Here is a 14,881-nt window from a genome sequence, read left to right on the forward strand (position 1 = left end):
GCAACCAGAAAATTTGTGTTTTACAGAAGACTTAGACAAGTGATGTAAAAATGAAAGTTTCTATCCTATATATCGTTTATATAAGGACAATTTAGTCCAAAAAATAAAAATAGGGGAAATTGAGAAATAAAATTTTCTAATTTTCAAACTTTCTTATAGAAGACGTTGATGGGCTATTTATTTAAAAAGCCCATAAGCCCCCAAACCCAAACCTAATTCCCCAATTCTTCCCCATATAAAATCCTCAAACAAACCAACTCTATCGTGTTTCTCGCAATTTCCATCTCTTCCGGCGCAAACCCTAATCCTCTCCGAAGATGCAGATCTTCGTCAAAACCCTAACGGGGAAAACCATCACCCTCGAGGTCGAGTCTTCTGACACCATCGACAATGTCAAAGCAAAGATCCAAGATAAGGAAGGAATCCCACCGGACCAACAGCGACTGATCTTCGCCGGCAAACAGCTCGAAGACGGCCGCACTCTTGCTGACTACAACATCCAGAAGGAATCCACCCTCCACCTTGTTCTCCGTCTCCGCGGTGGAGCCAAGAAGCGTAAGAAGAAGACCTACACCAAGCCGAAGAAGATTAAGCACAAGCATAGGAAGGTGAAGCTTGCTGTTCTTCAGTTTTACAAGGTTGATGATTCTGGGAAGGTTCAGAGGTTGAGGAAGGAGTGCCCGAATGCGGAGTGTGGTGCAGGGACTTTCATGGCGAATCACTTTGATCGTCATTACTGCGGCAAATGTGGTTTGACCTATGTTTATCAGAAAGCTGATGCTTGATTTTGGTTTATGTTTAATTTTTATATTTTAGTTTTTGAGAATTGTTGTTTATGATTTTGTATATGTGGAGTGAACAATTTTTGCTATTGTCATGACTGAATGAATGGTTTAATATATTTTTTGTGTTAGTTTTAATTAAGTTATCATGATATTCTATGATTTTGCTGAATATTTTGATACTTGTATTAAATTTATTGTTGTGGTTTGAATTGGTTACAATACTCAATTATTCTTGTTTTGCTGGACATGAATTTCCTGCTGTTAAATTATGATTTCAGATTAATTCTCAGTCAATGTTATTGAGAATTGAGATTAACTCTCATGTTGAGAATTGTGGAAGTTTGATATGCATTATTCGAGTGAAAGAGTGTTATCTGTTTTTTGCGGTTTATTTCATGAAAAAATTGTAGTCATTTGCTTCACATGTTCTTTTTATCAGTTTTTAACAACTGAGTTTGGTGACTGGTGCATATAGTATGCTTTGTATTATAACAGTGTTCTTTTTATTAGTCTTTCAATGATCCAAACATTTGTTGGTTGAAATTATTATTTTTTGGATTAGAAAATGTAGTTTTTGCTTGGTTTATTTGGTTATTACATCGTTGAAGCTGTTGCTTTTATGATTTGTTAAATATAAGTTAAGCATTTTGCTAGTAATTTGAGTATATATTTTCTTTGGTAGTTTTTTTGGTAATGGCAAAGTGGAACATTTTTCTGTTACTTTTTGGTAAATATGGTTTGTGAGGATATAATTGCTATCCATGTTTTAGTTAGTTTTTTTTATTAAATAAAAAGCTGAAGTGATTATTGGTACCATTTTGTTAAAATATGAGTTTGAAGTTTGTGCTAGTGATTTCGCATGTATGCTGCTAGTTATTGCTTATGATTTCGCACGTAACTACTAGTGTTCATTATGTATTTTTTGGTAATTTTGTCTTGCCGTTGGAGAGTTTGACACACTATAATCTTGTAATTTGTATCTATTAATTGAGCTTATCTATTACCTATCTATGATTTCTGAAAACTTGTGGTTGTTTTGTGGTTGTTTTGGGACTCACTTTTAGGACTAGCACACCCTTTGTCCAAAATCCATAATAAAATTAAAAATAATTTGTAGGACCGAAATTTTTACCACGAAGTTTCGATGACTAAATAATTTACAATTTGTAGAACTAGTCTTATGTACTAGTTAGTGCACTAGTGCGTTTGATATAATCTATATCGCTCAATGATATTCGGTCAATCTCACCCATTTCGTATTTAAATGATGAACAATATATATAGGGTTGTTTTATTTTTTTTTCTAAAAATGATTCCTTAGTGTTATATAAATTTGGTTTGAATAATTATTCTTAAAATGTTATTTTAAATATTTTATTATTTTATCTAAATTTTTTTGGATATCAAAATTTTAAAAAAATATTTAATTTTAAAGTTATTTTATATAATTTTTAACAAATCATTTTTGAGATACATCTTTTTATAAAAAATTGTGATGTTGACTATATTTTGATCTTTAATAATGTATATATATGTTATAGATTAAATAATTTAATCTTTTAATCTATAAAAGACAAATTAAAAAAATTTGTAATATTTTAAAGATTACTTTTGTAAAATCCATTTTAAAAAATATAAATTTTTATTTTATTTTTTTAAAGTTAAAATAAACTGACTCAGAAATTTTTATTTTATTTTTTTAAAGTTAAAATAAATTGACTCATAGACGCCTACCTTCCTCGTTTTTTGTTTAGTCTAAAAATAGCATTCACCCAATTCTTTAAATATAAAAATCTTCATCATTGACACAATTCTTCAAACTCCCAGGGTGAGTAAGCATTCGAAGGATATATAAAAATCTTCATCATTGACACAATTCTTCAAACTCCCAGGGTGAGTAAGCATTCGAAGGATATGTTGGGACGAGTTATATTTAACACTTAATTTGTTTTTAAATTTTCGTTGGTCAATTCTTTAAAACCTAATTTGTCTATAAATTTGAAAAACTTTCACGGTCATTTTGAATATAGAAGGAGTCCTTGAGTTGAGTTGAATCGTGTTCAACCTATGAAGGATAAATTTAATGCAAGAGACTCATCTTTAGTTTCTGACAAGTTGTAATTTGAAGCTCAATAATAGAAGTGTTCATATTTAAAGTTTGATTCTGGCTCAAACAATTATTCTTTTTCTAGTAAGATGTTACATGTGAAATTCGATATTAAGTTTAAGCAAGTGCGCAAATTTGGTATTATAAATGGTATGTTAAAGGAGTTTATAGAAGTTCGTTAATTATCTTGTATTCCAAGTAATTGATCAAAGCAATGCTTTGTGATGTATCCATCCTATGTTTCTATGTCATTTATGAATTACAATAACAATCATGTCTTATCTCATTAAGTGAGATCAATTTTATGAATAACTTTTATCATAATATTTTATCTAAGGTCATGTTTATATTCAAATAATCAATCTCGAGTTTTTTTCTCAATAGTTTTACTTATAATTTTTCTACGTCTTTCTCTACCTCTAGTTGTTTAACTTTTCTCTATCTGATGTACTTTTTTTTACTCTATAATATTATGATTTCTAATGTTATCTTGTCTTACTTTACATCCAATGCAACATGTTCGTCTCTATTACACTTATTTTATGGTATGACTCATAAGTTTAATCCCCATATAATTTGCACAATTTTGTATATCCCCATTGTTCTTATAGATTGAAACTAAAGTGCTTATTCTCCATTCATCCGACATTTTCTTTGACCTCATAATCTCATTAAAGAGTTTGATGAGCCACTTAATACCTCTATCTCTAAGAATTTCCCACACTTAAATAAATGTCTTGTCTAACCTAACCGTCCTACTGTTACTCATCATTTTCAATGCTTGTTTTACCTCTCTTTTTTGAATCCGATGGTAATAATATAGTTTCAACCCTTTTCTCTAATGCCGTGTTTACTAGAGTCCGATGAGATATCATATCCTTCATTAAATAAATTGTATAAATACGTCTTCCAACTATCCTTTATATCTTTTTCCTAAACCAAACCTTTACCTTTTTTTAACCTTTAATAGACTTTAGCTGATTCAAATCCTCTCACTTTCTTTCTCTTTCCTTACCAATTCTATATATAGATTTTCCCCCTCTTTAGTTTCTAAATATTAGTATAACCCATTAAAATCTTGGATTCTTGCTTCACTAATCACCTTCTTATACTTTTCCCAAGTTTTAATATTTTTAGACCTAGACCATTCTTTAAAACAATCTCTTTTTACTCTAACTTTACTCTGAACACTTTCATTCCACCACTATGATTATTTACCCCCAGGAGCAAAACCTCTTGATTTTCACAACGTCTATTTAGATACTTTTCTAATCTCTTGGTCCATCTTATTCCACATATCATTTTCACTTCCACGTGGTTGTCCAAACCCTCCATCCAAGATAATGTGTTGGAAACTTCCTTATTTTTCACCCTTCAAATGCCACCGTTTGATCCGTGGAGCTCCCACGTGACCTATTCTTTTTTATCTCTTTTTGATTCTTAGATCCATAACCAATAGTCTATGTTGAGTAGTCAAACTCTCCCCCATAATAACTTCAATGTCTAAGAAAGTATTCCTATATGACTTCCTAATAAAAAAGGAATCTATCTTAGAACATGTCACCCCGCTATTATATGTGATAAGATGTTCATCTCTTTTCCTAAACTAGGTGTTAGCTATAGTAAGATCAAAAGCCGATGAAAACTCCAAGATGGTTTTACCTTCCGTATTTATCTCCCCGAGACCATACACCCAACACACTCTCAAAACCTCTTGTTACACTCCACACATGTCCATTTGGACCGCTTCCTAGAAAAATCTTATCTACTCGAGGTATATCCTAAAGTATGTTTTCTTAATGTTTCATTTTTTATACCTTAAGGTGTTATGATAATCCAATCCAAGGTGCGTTAGCACTAATAACATTAAAGGTGTCTTTTTCGACTATACATTTCAAGGTGCGTTAGCACTATACATTAAAGGTGTCCTTTTCCGAGTTCCTCAACAACTAATTCATGATTTTCATTAAAAAGGCAAAATTTGAGGGTACCAAAGTAGTACCTCACATTTCCGAGCCATTTTCTCTGCAGTTGAAAGTCAAGTGTACTAAGAAATTCAAGAGTTATACGCTCAAAAGTCGGCGCTTCAAAATGCATGAACTCCAATAATCCAATAACATGAAACATTCTATCTACCTTGGTTTTTAACCCTAAATCAGTAAGAGTTCGTTCACACACGTACATGGAGGGCGTAAATTTACACCGTGCGAGCACCAAGTACCTTTTGGCTTGCTCCTCATCCTCGAAAACAATGTTGTGAGGGTTTAAGCTGCGGGCACTGCTCTTTCTCGTTCTTGATGATTCTGCAACATTGGTTCTTTTTGGAGGCATTTTTGAAAAAATGTCGATTTAAAAATTGAGTTACACAGAAGGTTGTACCCGAAATAATAATCAGGATGGGATTTTAGGAAGGTTTAATGAAGGGAGTTTTTAGTTTTGAGTGGTGTTGTACCCCAAAATTTACCCTCCCCTTTTCACTCAACCCTTGACTTGGGAGTCATATGTATACATTTATGTTTCATTCATATGCATCATTCATTCATATGCATTATTCAGAATGTATCAGAACTTTGAATTTATATTAATTTATTTGAGTGATATATGTGTTTTATTAGAATTATTGGTAATTTATTTAATAAAATTAATATTGGAGATATTTTAGAGTTGGAAGAATATAAATTTTTTGTTAAAATTGAGCAGTGAAAGGTGAATTGAGTAAGGCCTAAGGGTGTTGTGAGAGTTGAAAAAATAATTAAATTAGAGTATTATTTATTTAAATTAAATAATAGAATTTGGAATTTTAGAAAAAATAGTAAGAACATGGTGTATAGAGATTTGAGGGGTGAGAGAAGTAAGTGAGATATTTAGGTTAATTTAAATAGTTAAGTTGAGGGGACTTTTGTACTGTACGTGCAAAAGTTGGAGAAGAGGAAGATCTAGGAGAAACCTTGAAGAGCAAGGAATAATCTCATAGAGCCAAAAGTTTTCATCCATCGTCAACTCAGAGGTAATGGGGAAACTATTAATGTATGGGTGTTTAGGCAGTCGGATAGTGAGGTATCAAGAATTTCATTAACTCATTCTGAGTATCTTTGGGTACAGGAAGCTTGACCCAGTTGCTCATTGTATTCACCTATATTCATATATTTTAGTGTAATTCGAATCAAAAGATTGATAAGGTCCTCATCATTACAAGAAACAACAAAGACTCTTCTCCAACAACTTGAAAGTTAGGATGAGAATTACATGCCACGAGCCTTAAGTAGTAAAGAAGGGATGAGAATGGAAAATTCCTACCCTCATTCTGGATATCCTTGGGTACGGGAAACTTGACTCAGTTGCTCATCGTATTCACTTTACTCATAGACTTTAGTGTGGTTCTTACCAAATAACTATCAAGTCTCTTCACATTCAATCAATCACTTCTTTTGGCTCAATCATTTTGCTTTCAGCCATAGTGGGATAAACTACGAAAGCTCTAATTTCCTCATTGCACTATAAGGATACGTAGGTAGGAGAATCCAAATTCTTCACGGGCTACCCTATTTATTAAGACTTCATTCTCCATTCATTCAATCAATACCATATTTTTGAGATCAAATATACTTCTCCTTGGACTCCTTATACATCCTTTCAGGACGATATAGCGGCAATCCATCTCATTAATCAAGAGTTGTTTGGATTGTCCCTAAACATTTAATTCATTCTTTTTTGGCTAAGACGCCCGTTCTCTCTTTGATTCAGAGTCTATGTCCTTCATGGATCCAAGATACCATTCTTCTTTGATCTCGAACCGTTTTTTCTCTAGCCAGGGATATAGTATTCCTTGTACTCAACAATACTTTCTTTTAGGCCCCGTGTATACCCTTTTAGGATGATATAACGATAGTCCATCTTGTGAATCAAGAGTTGTTTGGATCATACCCAAACATTTAGTTCATTATTTTTGGCTAATACGCCGGTTTACTCCTTGGTTCAAAGTTCACTCTTCATTTGTGGGTTCCGTTATTACCATTATGTTGGTGCAAGCTCTACTTTTCATCACTTTCAATTTCTTTCCTTTGTTCTCGTGGTTCCACGAACTACGATTGCTTTGATTTTCGCATTGCACAGTGAGAATACGTAGGCACGAGGATGCGAATCCTTGGCAAGCATAATCTTAATTATTCCTCCTTCCGCCTTAGGGAGCCATTCATATCTTTCATGATCCATTATCTACATTCAATCATTACCACTCACCCTAGTGACATACTATTTTTTCGAGAACGAAATACCACTTTATTTGGAATTCCATATATATATATATATATATATATATATATATATATATATATATATATATATATATATATATATATATATATATATATATATATATATATATATATATATATATATATATATATATATATATATATATATATATATATATATATATATATATATATATATATATATATTCTTTTAGGACGATATAACGACAATTTGCATTTGTACCTATAGTTGTTTGGATCGTACCCAGATATTTAATTCCTCCTTTTTTGGCTAAGATTTTGTTTCCCTCTCTAGTATAAATTCCATTTATCCTATGGATTTCAATGCACTTTGACCTTTGGTTTCAAACTATACCTCTTCAATCACTGTTATCAAACCCCTCATTTCTGTGACTTTGGTCATTCATTTCGTTCATATCCATGATGCATTCATATTATACCTTCATTCACTTCATGTGATATACTCTTACTTTGAGCTAAATACACCATCTCTTTGAGCTCCATCTTGTGTCACCTTGTGAACCAAGAGCTGTTTGGATTGTACCCAAACACTTAATTCTGCTTGTTTTTGGCTATACCATATAGTGGCAGCCCGACTAGTCCATATATCGGTCAACTCCAGTTTTACTCTTGGATTCATATTTCATCCCTTTTGGAGTTAAAAACATATTATGCTTTGGTTTAGACCATATTGTTATCACAATTCTCTTTATCTCCCACCACTGGTTCTTTGAACTATGGAGCTCTAAATTCCTCATTGCACTATGGAGCTCCCAATCCTCACCGAGCACTTTATTTATTCCTTTCTTTTCCCCCATTTGTTTGCAAGTAACCTTTAGATATAACACCCATTCGAGCGATAACAATCAAAACGGTTCCCATGGAGTACCATGGATGTTCGGGGTGCTAATACCTTACCCTAGTATAACCAACTTCCTTACCCAACACATCTCTTTCCTCGGGGTTTTATCAATGTTTTCCCTTTCCTCAGGGAATAAATAAAGTTCGATGGCGACTCTGTTGTATGTTCGAGCGTGCGATACGTTCAGGTATATTTCCGCTAGCTTCAGCTGGCGACTTTGCTGGGGATACTTCACTGCTTGGAGTACTTACTAGTCGCTAAAAGGAGTCAAGCCTAGTTTTGGTTCTTTCTCGTTAGTTTTAGGTGTTTATCTTTATACCTTACTCGCTTTATATTATCTGTCATTTATTTTATTGTCTTACATTTTTGTACATTCTATTACATCGGATATCTATATATGCTGTTGTTGGGTTAGGGTTGATATTATATGAGTGAAGCTTTATACTCGAGCTTAGTATACACACATGATATATTCGTGGATAGTCATGTACACCCGCATTTCACGCGTTGGGTTGTCACGAGAGCCACACCTAGACCAGATTCACTTGGAAGTACTTTTGTGCTTTGAGCATTCACTATGGCTCGACATTTTCATTTCAAGTCGATGACTCTGGGAGACCTTCTAGGGACCACCTTGGAGCGTAGTCCATACCTGTGAGGGGGATATGAGTTTTTCTTGTAGGAAACCATAGACTCTACATACCTTGGTTCTCATATTGCGTCGAACCTTTGAACTTACAACAAACGGCATATACAGATTATTCAGAATGTATCAGAACTTTGAGTCTGTGTGATCTATATCATCCCGTAATACATTATCATCCATCATGACAAATATTTTTGCATATTCATTTCTTTTCTAGGAATCCAAGAGCCTAGTTTGTTGACTAAGCATCCAAAATGAAGCATGACTTCCGAGAGAAAGAGCACTCATAATTACAAGCTTGTGGAGCCCCGGTTAAATGTTTTGAGAGGATTAGGGGCACATCTAATCTTGGGAACATAGATGAATTCAAGAAGTCTTATGGAAACCTCCTAGGAATTTTGAACACCGAAGTCAGTACCACTGCTGTGCAAACCTTGGTGCAATTCTATGACCCTTCGTTGAGATGCTTTACCTTTCAGGATTATCAGTTCACACCTACTTTGGAGGAGTACTCTCATATTCTGGGTATTGGGATCAAGATTCGAGTTCCGTATATCCGTACTAAGGAGCTCCCTAAGTACCAGGTCCTCGTTGAAGCCCTTCACATAGGGAAGAAGGAAGTGGAGTTGAACCTGAAGCCTAAAGGTGGAACTCATGGTTTTACCTCAAATTTTCTGGTGGACAAGGCTACGACCTTCACTGATGCTGAGAATTGGACGGATTTCAACGCCATTCTAGCTCTACTTATCTATGGGATCTTAGTGTTTTCAAATATGGAATAATTTGTGGACCTGGCTGCCATCCATATTTTTCCGACTCAGAACCCCGTCCTTACTATTCTTGCTGAATCCCTTTACTATATCCCTTGTTTGCTGTTGTAAGGACTCAGAAGAAGAAGGGAACCATTGTTTGCTATATCCCTTTGCTGTTGTAATACCCCAATTTTGTCCCTAAGATCCCTCATGGCATCATAACATTTCATTGCATAGCCTCAAGGATCATTAAGCATCTTGGTACCCCTTGCCTTTGGGTGGGACTCCTTGTGAGTGGTTTGAGATCACCAAGCATGCTTGAATTGTATATCACTGCTTTTCTCATTTTGTTTATTAACCAAAAGCACAAAAATATGTCACTAACATCTTTTATTTGTAGCTTGAGCAATCACATGGTCAAAAGCCTCTAGGAGATCCTTGGTACAAAGACATGGTCAAGAAGAGATGAAAGAAAGAATTGTAATGGTTCCCAAAGAACTCATCCATCAAATATGCCTCCCTAGCATCTCAATTCATCATTTTGATCAAAGCAAGTCAAAGGGTTTGAGGTCTTGTTCTTCAAGGAAACCCTAATCCATATGTGCACCACAATGCCTTGCTCATGAAGCAACCTCAGTCCATGGTCAAATACAATCAAGGGGAGTTCTTTAACTCTTCATTTCATGCATATTTAAACTTATTTGAGTATCCTCAATCATCAATTCATCAAGGTATGAGTTGTGGACTTGAGAAGTTGATCAGTCAATTCATCTGACTATTTTGAAATGCACTGAGACCTAACTTTTGATGTGTTGGTAAAATGGAGATGATTACAAAAGAAAAAATGTTCTTAAGGACAATATGAACAACTTTCATGTTCATAAAAATTTGATTTGAATCTTGGAAAACCATCTGCCATTCCAATACATTATAGGTCATTTTGACTGAAACCCTAATTTTGGGTCAACTTCCCAAGGACATAACTCATTCATTTTTTATGATTTTGAGGTGGGATGAAATGCATTGGAAATATTAAGATGTATACTTCAAATGTTATGTTGAACAAAATTTCAAAATATCAAAGGAAATACATGTGATAGTGCAAGACATTATAGGTCCTTTTGGGTCAAAGGCATTAAAAGTCAAAAAAGTCCAACTTCAAGTGCCCATAATTTCTTCATCAAAAATCCAAATGATGCAAAATTTAAGTCCATTTTGAGTGTCTTGAAAAGATATACAATTTTGATGTTGGAGGTTTTTCTATTTGAAGCGTGCATCATCCAAACAGAGGGGCTTGAAAGTTGGCCAATTTTAGAAACCTTGCCTTGACATGTTTTGCACATCACACTTTAAACTGAAATTTCCTAAATTTCCACATTCCAAATGGACTTTTGACCAACATAACATTTGTTCCTCATACAAATACCTTTCCAACCATTACCCATATGCCTATGCTTGGATTTTCTAAATGGTATTTTCGAAGAGGTGAAGGATTAGGTTCAATTGTGGAATTCATGTTGAAATCTTGTTGCACAAGCCAATTCAGAGCAAATTACACGTTCAAACCCTTGGCATTTGAACTCAACTTGCATTTGGCATTGCTTTTGAGCCTTGTGCATGATCATGCAAGCCCATGCAAGTGGTATCCAAATTCATGCACACGGATCATCTCACACTTTCCTTGCCAATTCCTCTATAAATAGAGACTTCATTCCCTCCATTTTGGATACCCAATTCAACCTGAAATGCTGTAGAATTCATTCCCCAACCATCACTAAAGAAGCATTGCATTTTTCTAAAAAAATTTCAGATCTCGAATTCAGCTTCATCTGGTTGTATTCATAGATCTAATGCTTCTAGACCTTCATTATACACTTCATTGAACTTCTGTTTTGATAAAGCAAGCAAGGTTTCAAGCTCAAATCACCAGAACTCAAACTTGAACTCCAACTGGTATTTTCTTCGATTCTCCTAATCCTTTGACCTATTGGCTGTGATTTTGTGTTGGCTGAAGTCCTCTCAATAGAGGCATCATGTTTATGCTTTTAATTTTTGCAATTCATTGAGTTCATGATGAACACCAGATTTTTCAACTTCTGATTTCTCAAATCATAGAGATCTAGAATAAAAATGGATGGTATAGGGATGATGTACATCATCCCAACTTTCTATTGATATATAGATCGCACGATTTGGTTGCCTTTTGAGTTTCTGCATTTTGGCCGGAATTTGGAAGCTCACCGGAGAAGACGGTGGCTCCGGTGGCTTCATCATCTCCAGTTTAAATCTGGACCGTGTGATGATGTTTCCATATTCAATCCCAGGCGTCCATTGTTATGACTTTTATTTCTTTCTCATGTGCACGCATTGACTTGGATCCATGGTAGGCGCGCGCTTCGTGGCCTCTTGATTTGCCTGCTCAATTAATGAGCTTAGATCAGACGGTCCACGCTTTTTACAATTTCTATTTTCTGTTTTATTTTCCTTTTATTTTCTTTAATTCCAATTATTTTCAAAATTTAATATCTCTTTCATTTTTTATCCAAAAAATATGGGACCAATTGCAATATTTCCCAAATAAATTCTAGTTTCTATTTCTGATTTTTAATATTTTTTATTTTGTCATTTGATATTTTTTGTAAATTTTCTCTTTTCTGATCATTTTTAATTCATTTTAAATAGTTTTTAATATTCAAAAAATACAAAAATATTTTCCTAACCTATTTGAATGATGATGGATCTATGAAAAATATTCTCATCAATTTTTGAATTGATTTGAGATTTTAGTTCAATTAGGTTGTTTTTATTCATTTTTAATTGATTAAAAATAGTTTCTGACTTTTAAAAATGCTGAATTTTTTTTGTCAAACTTTGTTTGACCTTGTTGAGCTTAGGATAAATTACTTGGACCTTTCAAGGTTGATTTGAAGTAATTTTGAAGTTTGACCTTTCTTTTATTTTTAATTCAAGTTTTATTTTTAATATTAAAAAATGCCAAAAATATTTTATTCATTTCTTGACTTCCAATCTTCATCTCACTTCTGTTTTTGATTGTTTGACCTTGACTTTCAATGTTATTGGTCAACATATAAGGATTGGTACATAAGGTTTCATTTAATGCACTTTAATTTTGCCATTTCCATTCTCCATTATTCATCTCCTTCTTCTTTTTCTTCTTCTTTTTTCTTTTTTGATCAATGAGTTGAAGGTTGATAAGTTAGCATTGATTAGAGGGATTTAACCTTCCTTGATTCAAATCTAATTCATCTTGATCAATTGATCAAGTGAATGGCTTTGCATTAAGGATAGGTTATCTTTTAAATCATGCAAAAGACTTAAACCAATACAAGATCAATTCTCTTCTCCTTTTTGGCATGGCAAGTTGTTGGGACTTGGTTCACTAATCAAGACTCCTAACTTGTGTTGTTGCCTACATTATTATTGACCGGCCTCAGATAGTTGTGACTTCTACATAAGTCCAATTACGATTGCTTAACATAGCGCTAAATTTGCCTTATGGCACACTAACTACTAACACTAACTATTGACAATTAACATTTACTTTATGCATTTTACTTTTATTGCAATTTACTATTCTTGCACATATTAACCATTTGCTTTTCTCTTTGCTCACTTGAGCACATGTTTATGTTAATGCCACTTGCCTTTTGCTCACTTGAGCACATAATTGTGTATATATTATTTTTGCTTGTGTTTTGTTTTGATTGTGGTGAACCAAATGCAAAGAAATGGACTTAGTTTCTAGGACTTTCCCTATGCAAAGAAATGGAGAATTGGACTTGGTTTCTAGGACCTTTCTTATGCAAAATTGGAGTAAGAGGAGTTTAATGGTGAAGATGGATTAAAATGACCAAATCTCTAAACTCACTCTTGTCCATTCTTGTTTTCCTTTATGGAACTTTTGGTGTGTGTGCTTTTGTGCTAGGAGTTCCCATTTGAGCTTAATTGGAGGACCATTGCCATGTTCATCTAAGTGGAAGATACAAGATACATTGAGGATCTCTCCTATGAGACTTGTTTGATTGCTTATACTTTGTGGTTGCTTATTCCAAAGGATGGGAGCTACTTGGATCATCAATACGATCTCAAGAGAGGAACTCCTTGTGTGGTTCATTTCTTTCCCTTCTCCTTTTGTTTTCCTTAGGACTTAGCCCTTCTTCTTCAGCTCTCCACTCTAACCCAAGCCAAAACTTTTGTGCAAACATTTAACATTTGTTTTCAACATTAGAAACCTAAGCCTTATGCTTTTGATTTTTAAACTTTTTTTTCATAACACTTATTTTGAAATGAACTTTTAAGTCAACTTTGACCATTTTGTACATACTTCGAATTAGTAAATATAACCCATCCAAATTTCTTTTTTGTGGTTCCAATGGCCACTTCTTAATCAAAATCTTTCATAACCTTTAGCTATTAGGTTTGAGTTATCTTGGTGGTAGATGTAATACTCACCTATATCCTTAGTGATGGACAATGAGTCTTCCATGCTTATTATAGGGTTAACCCCTCACTAGCATGTTGGAACTATCCTCACATGGTGGATTTGTGGTTTGGTTGAGTTTTCTCCCTTTGATAACAAAAGACCTTAAGGCTTTTGGACCAATCAATTCACCAACTCATTTTGAAATTTTTACCCCGAACTACGAGGTTTTGATCCTAATCTTTTTATAAGATGGTATGTAGGCAATGAGTTTATCCATCCAAACACAAAATGTAAATAACTTGTACATTCTCTTCTCATCTCTTCAATCATGTTTGCACAAACAAAATTTTCACAAAACAACAACCTTACCAAGTATGAAAAGGGATCCCTAGGAGTACCTAGGATGTTTTGGGTGCCTAACACCTTCCCATTGCATAACCAACCCCCTTACCCAGATCTCTGTTTCTTTTACTAGTTTTTGTTAAAACTATTAGGTTTTTTGTTCGCTTTCTAACCATTCCTTTGGATAAATAGAAGTGCGGTGGCGACTCAACTTGTATGATTTACCTTGGATTTAGTCAATATCTCTAATGGTAACGAATACCCCGCTACAGAAAAGTGCCGACTCTGCTGGGGAAATTTGCCTAGTGGCTTTTGCCAACTTTTCATGCTTGTTATATTGTATTATTTTGTGACATATTTTTTGTGCAATTTGGGATCACTGTATTGTATGTAATGATTGATTTGCTTGATATTAATTCCTTGTATGCTTGGTGATCTTTGTGAGATGAGTTCTATACCCGGACTCGAGTGCACTTAGGATAGGAGAATGGCGTAGTCTTGTTGACTTGTGTGGAGTTATTCTTTAGCAAGTTGACTTGCAAGTCCATTCACTTGGTGGAGGTCATGTTGGGATCAATAATGTCACACAAGTAAGTTGTGGTTAGACATTACTCTTTCCAATATAGACCTTAGAAGCCAAGGACCTTAGTTTACCAAACCCATCTTGGC

The 14,881-nt window shown here is 34.1% G+C and overlaps 1 protein-coding gene across 1 annotated transcript; it reads left to right on the forward strand.

The window, feature by feature from the left end:
• Positions 1-213: 213 nt before the first annotated feature.
• Positions 214-920, forward strand: LOC127119293 (ubiquitin-40S ribosomal protein S27a). The gene has a single exon (XM_051049503.1). The coding sequence runs from the start codon at positions 318-320 to the stop codon at positions 783-785; it is 468 nt and encodes a 155-aa protein (XP_050905460.1). The 5' UTR covers positions 214-317; the 3' UTR covers positions 786-920.
• Positions 921-14,881: the final 13,961 nt, after the last annotated feature.

This window comes from Lathyrus oleraceus, chromosome 2, assembly GCF_024323335.1.
Source record: "Lathyrus oleraceus cultivar Zhongwan6 chromosome 2, CAAS_Psat_ZW6_1.0, whole genome shotgun sequence".
NCBI classification, from domain to species: Eukaryota; Viridiplantae; Streptophyta; class Magnoliopsida; order Fabales; family Fabaceae; genus Lathyrus; species Lathyrus oleraceus.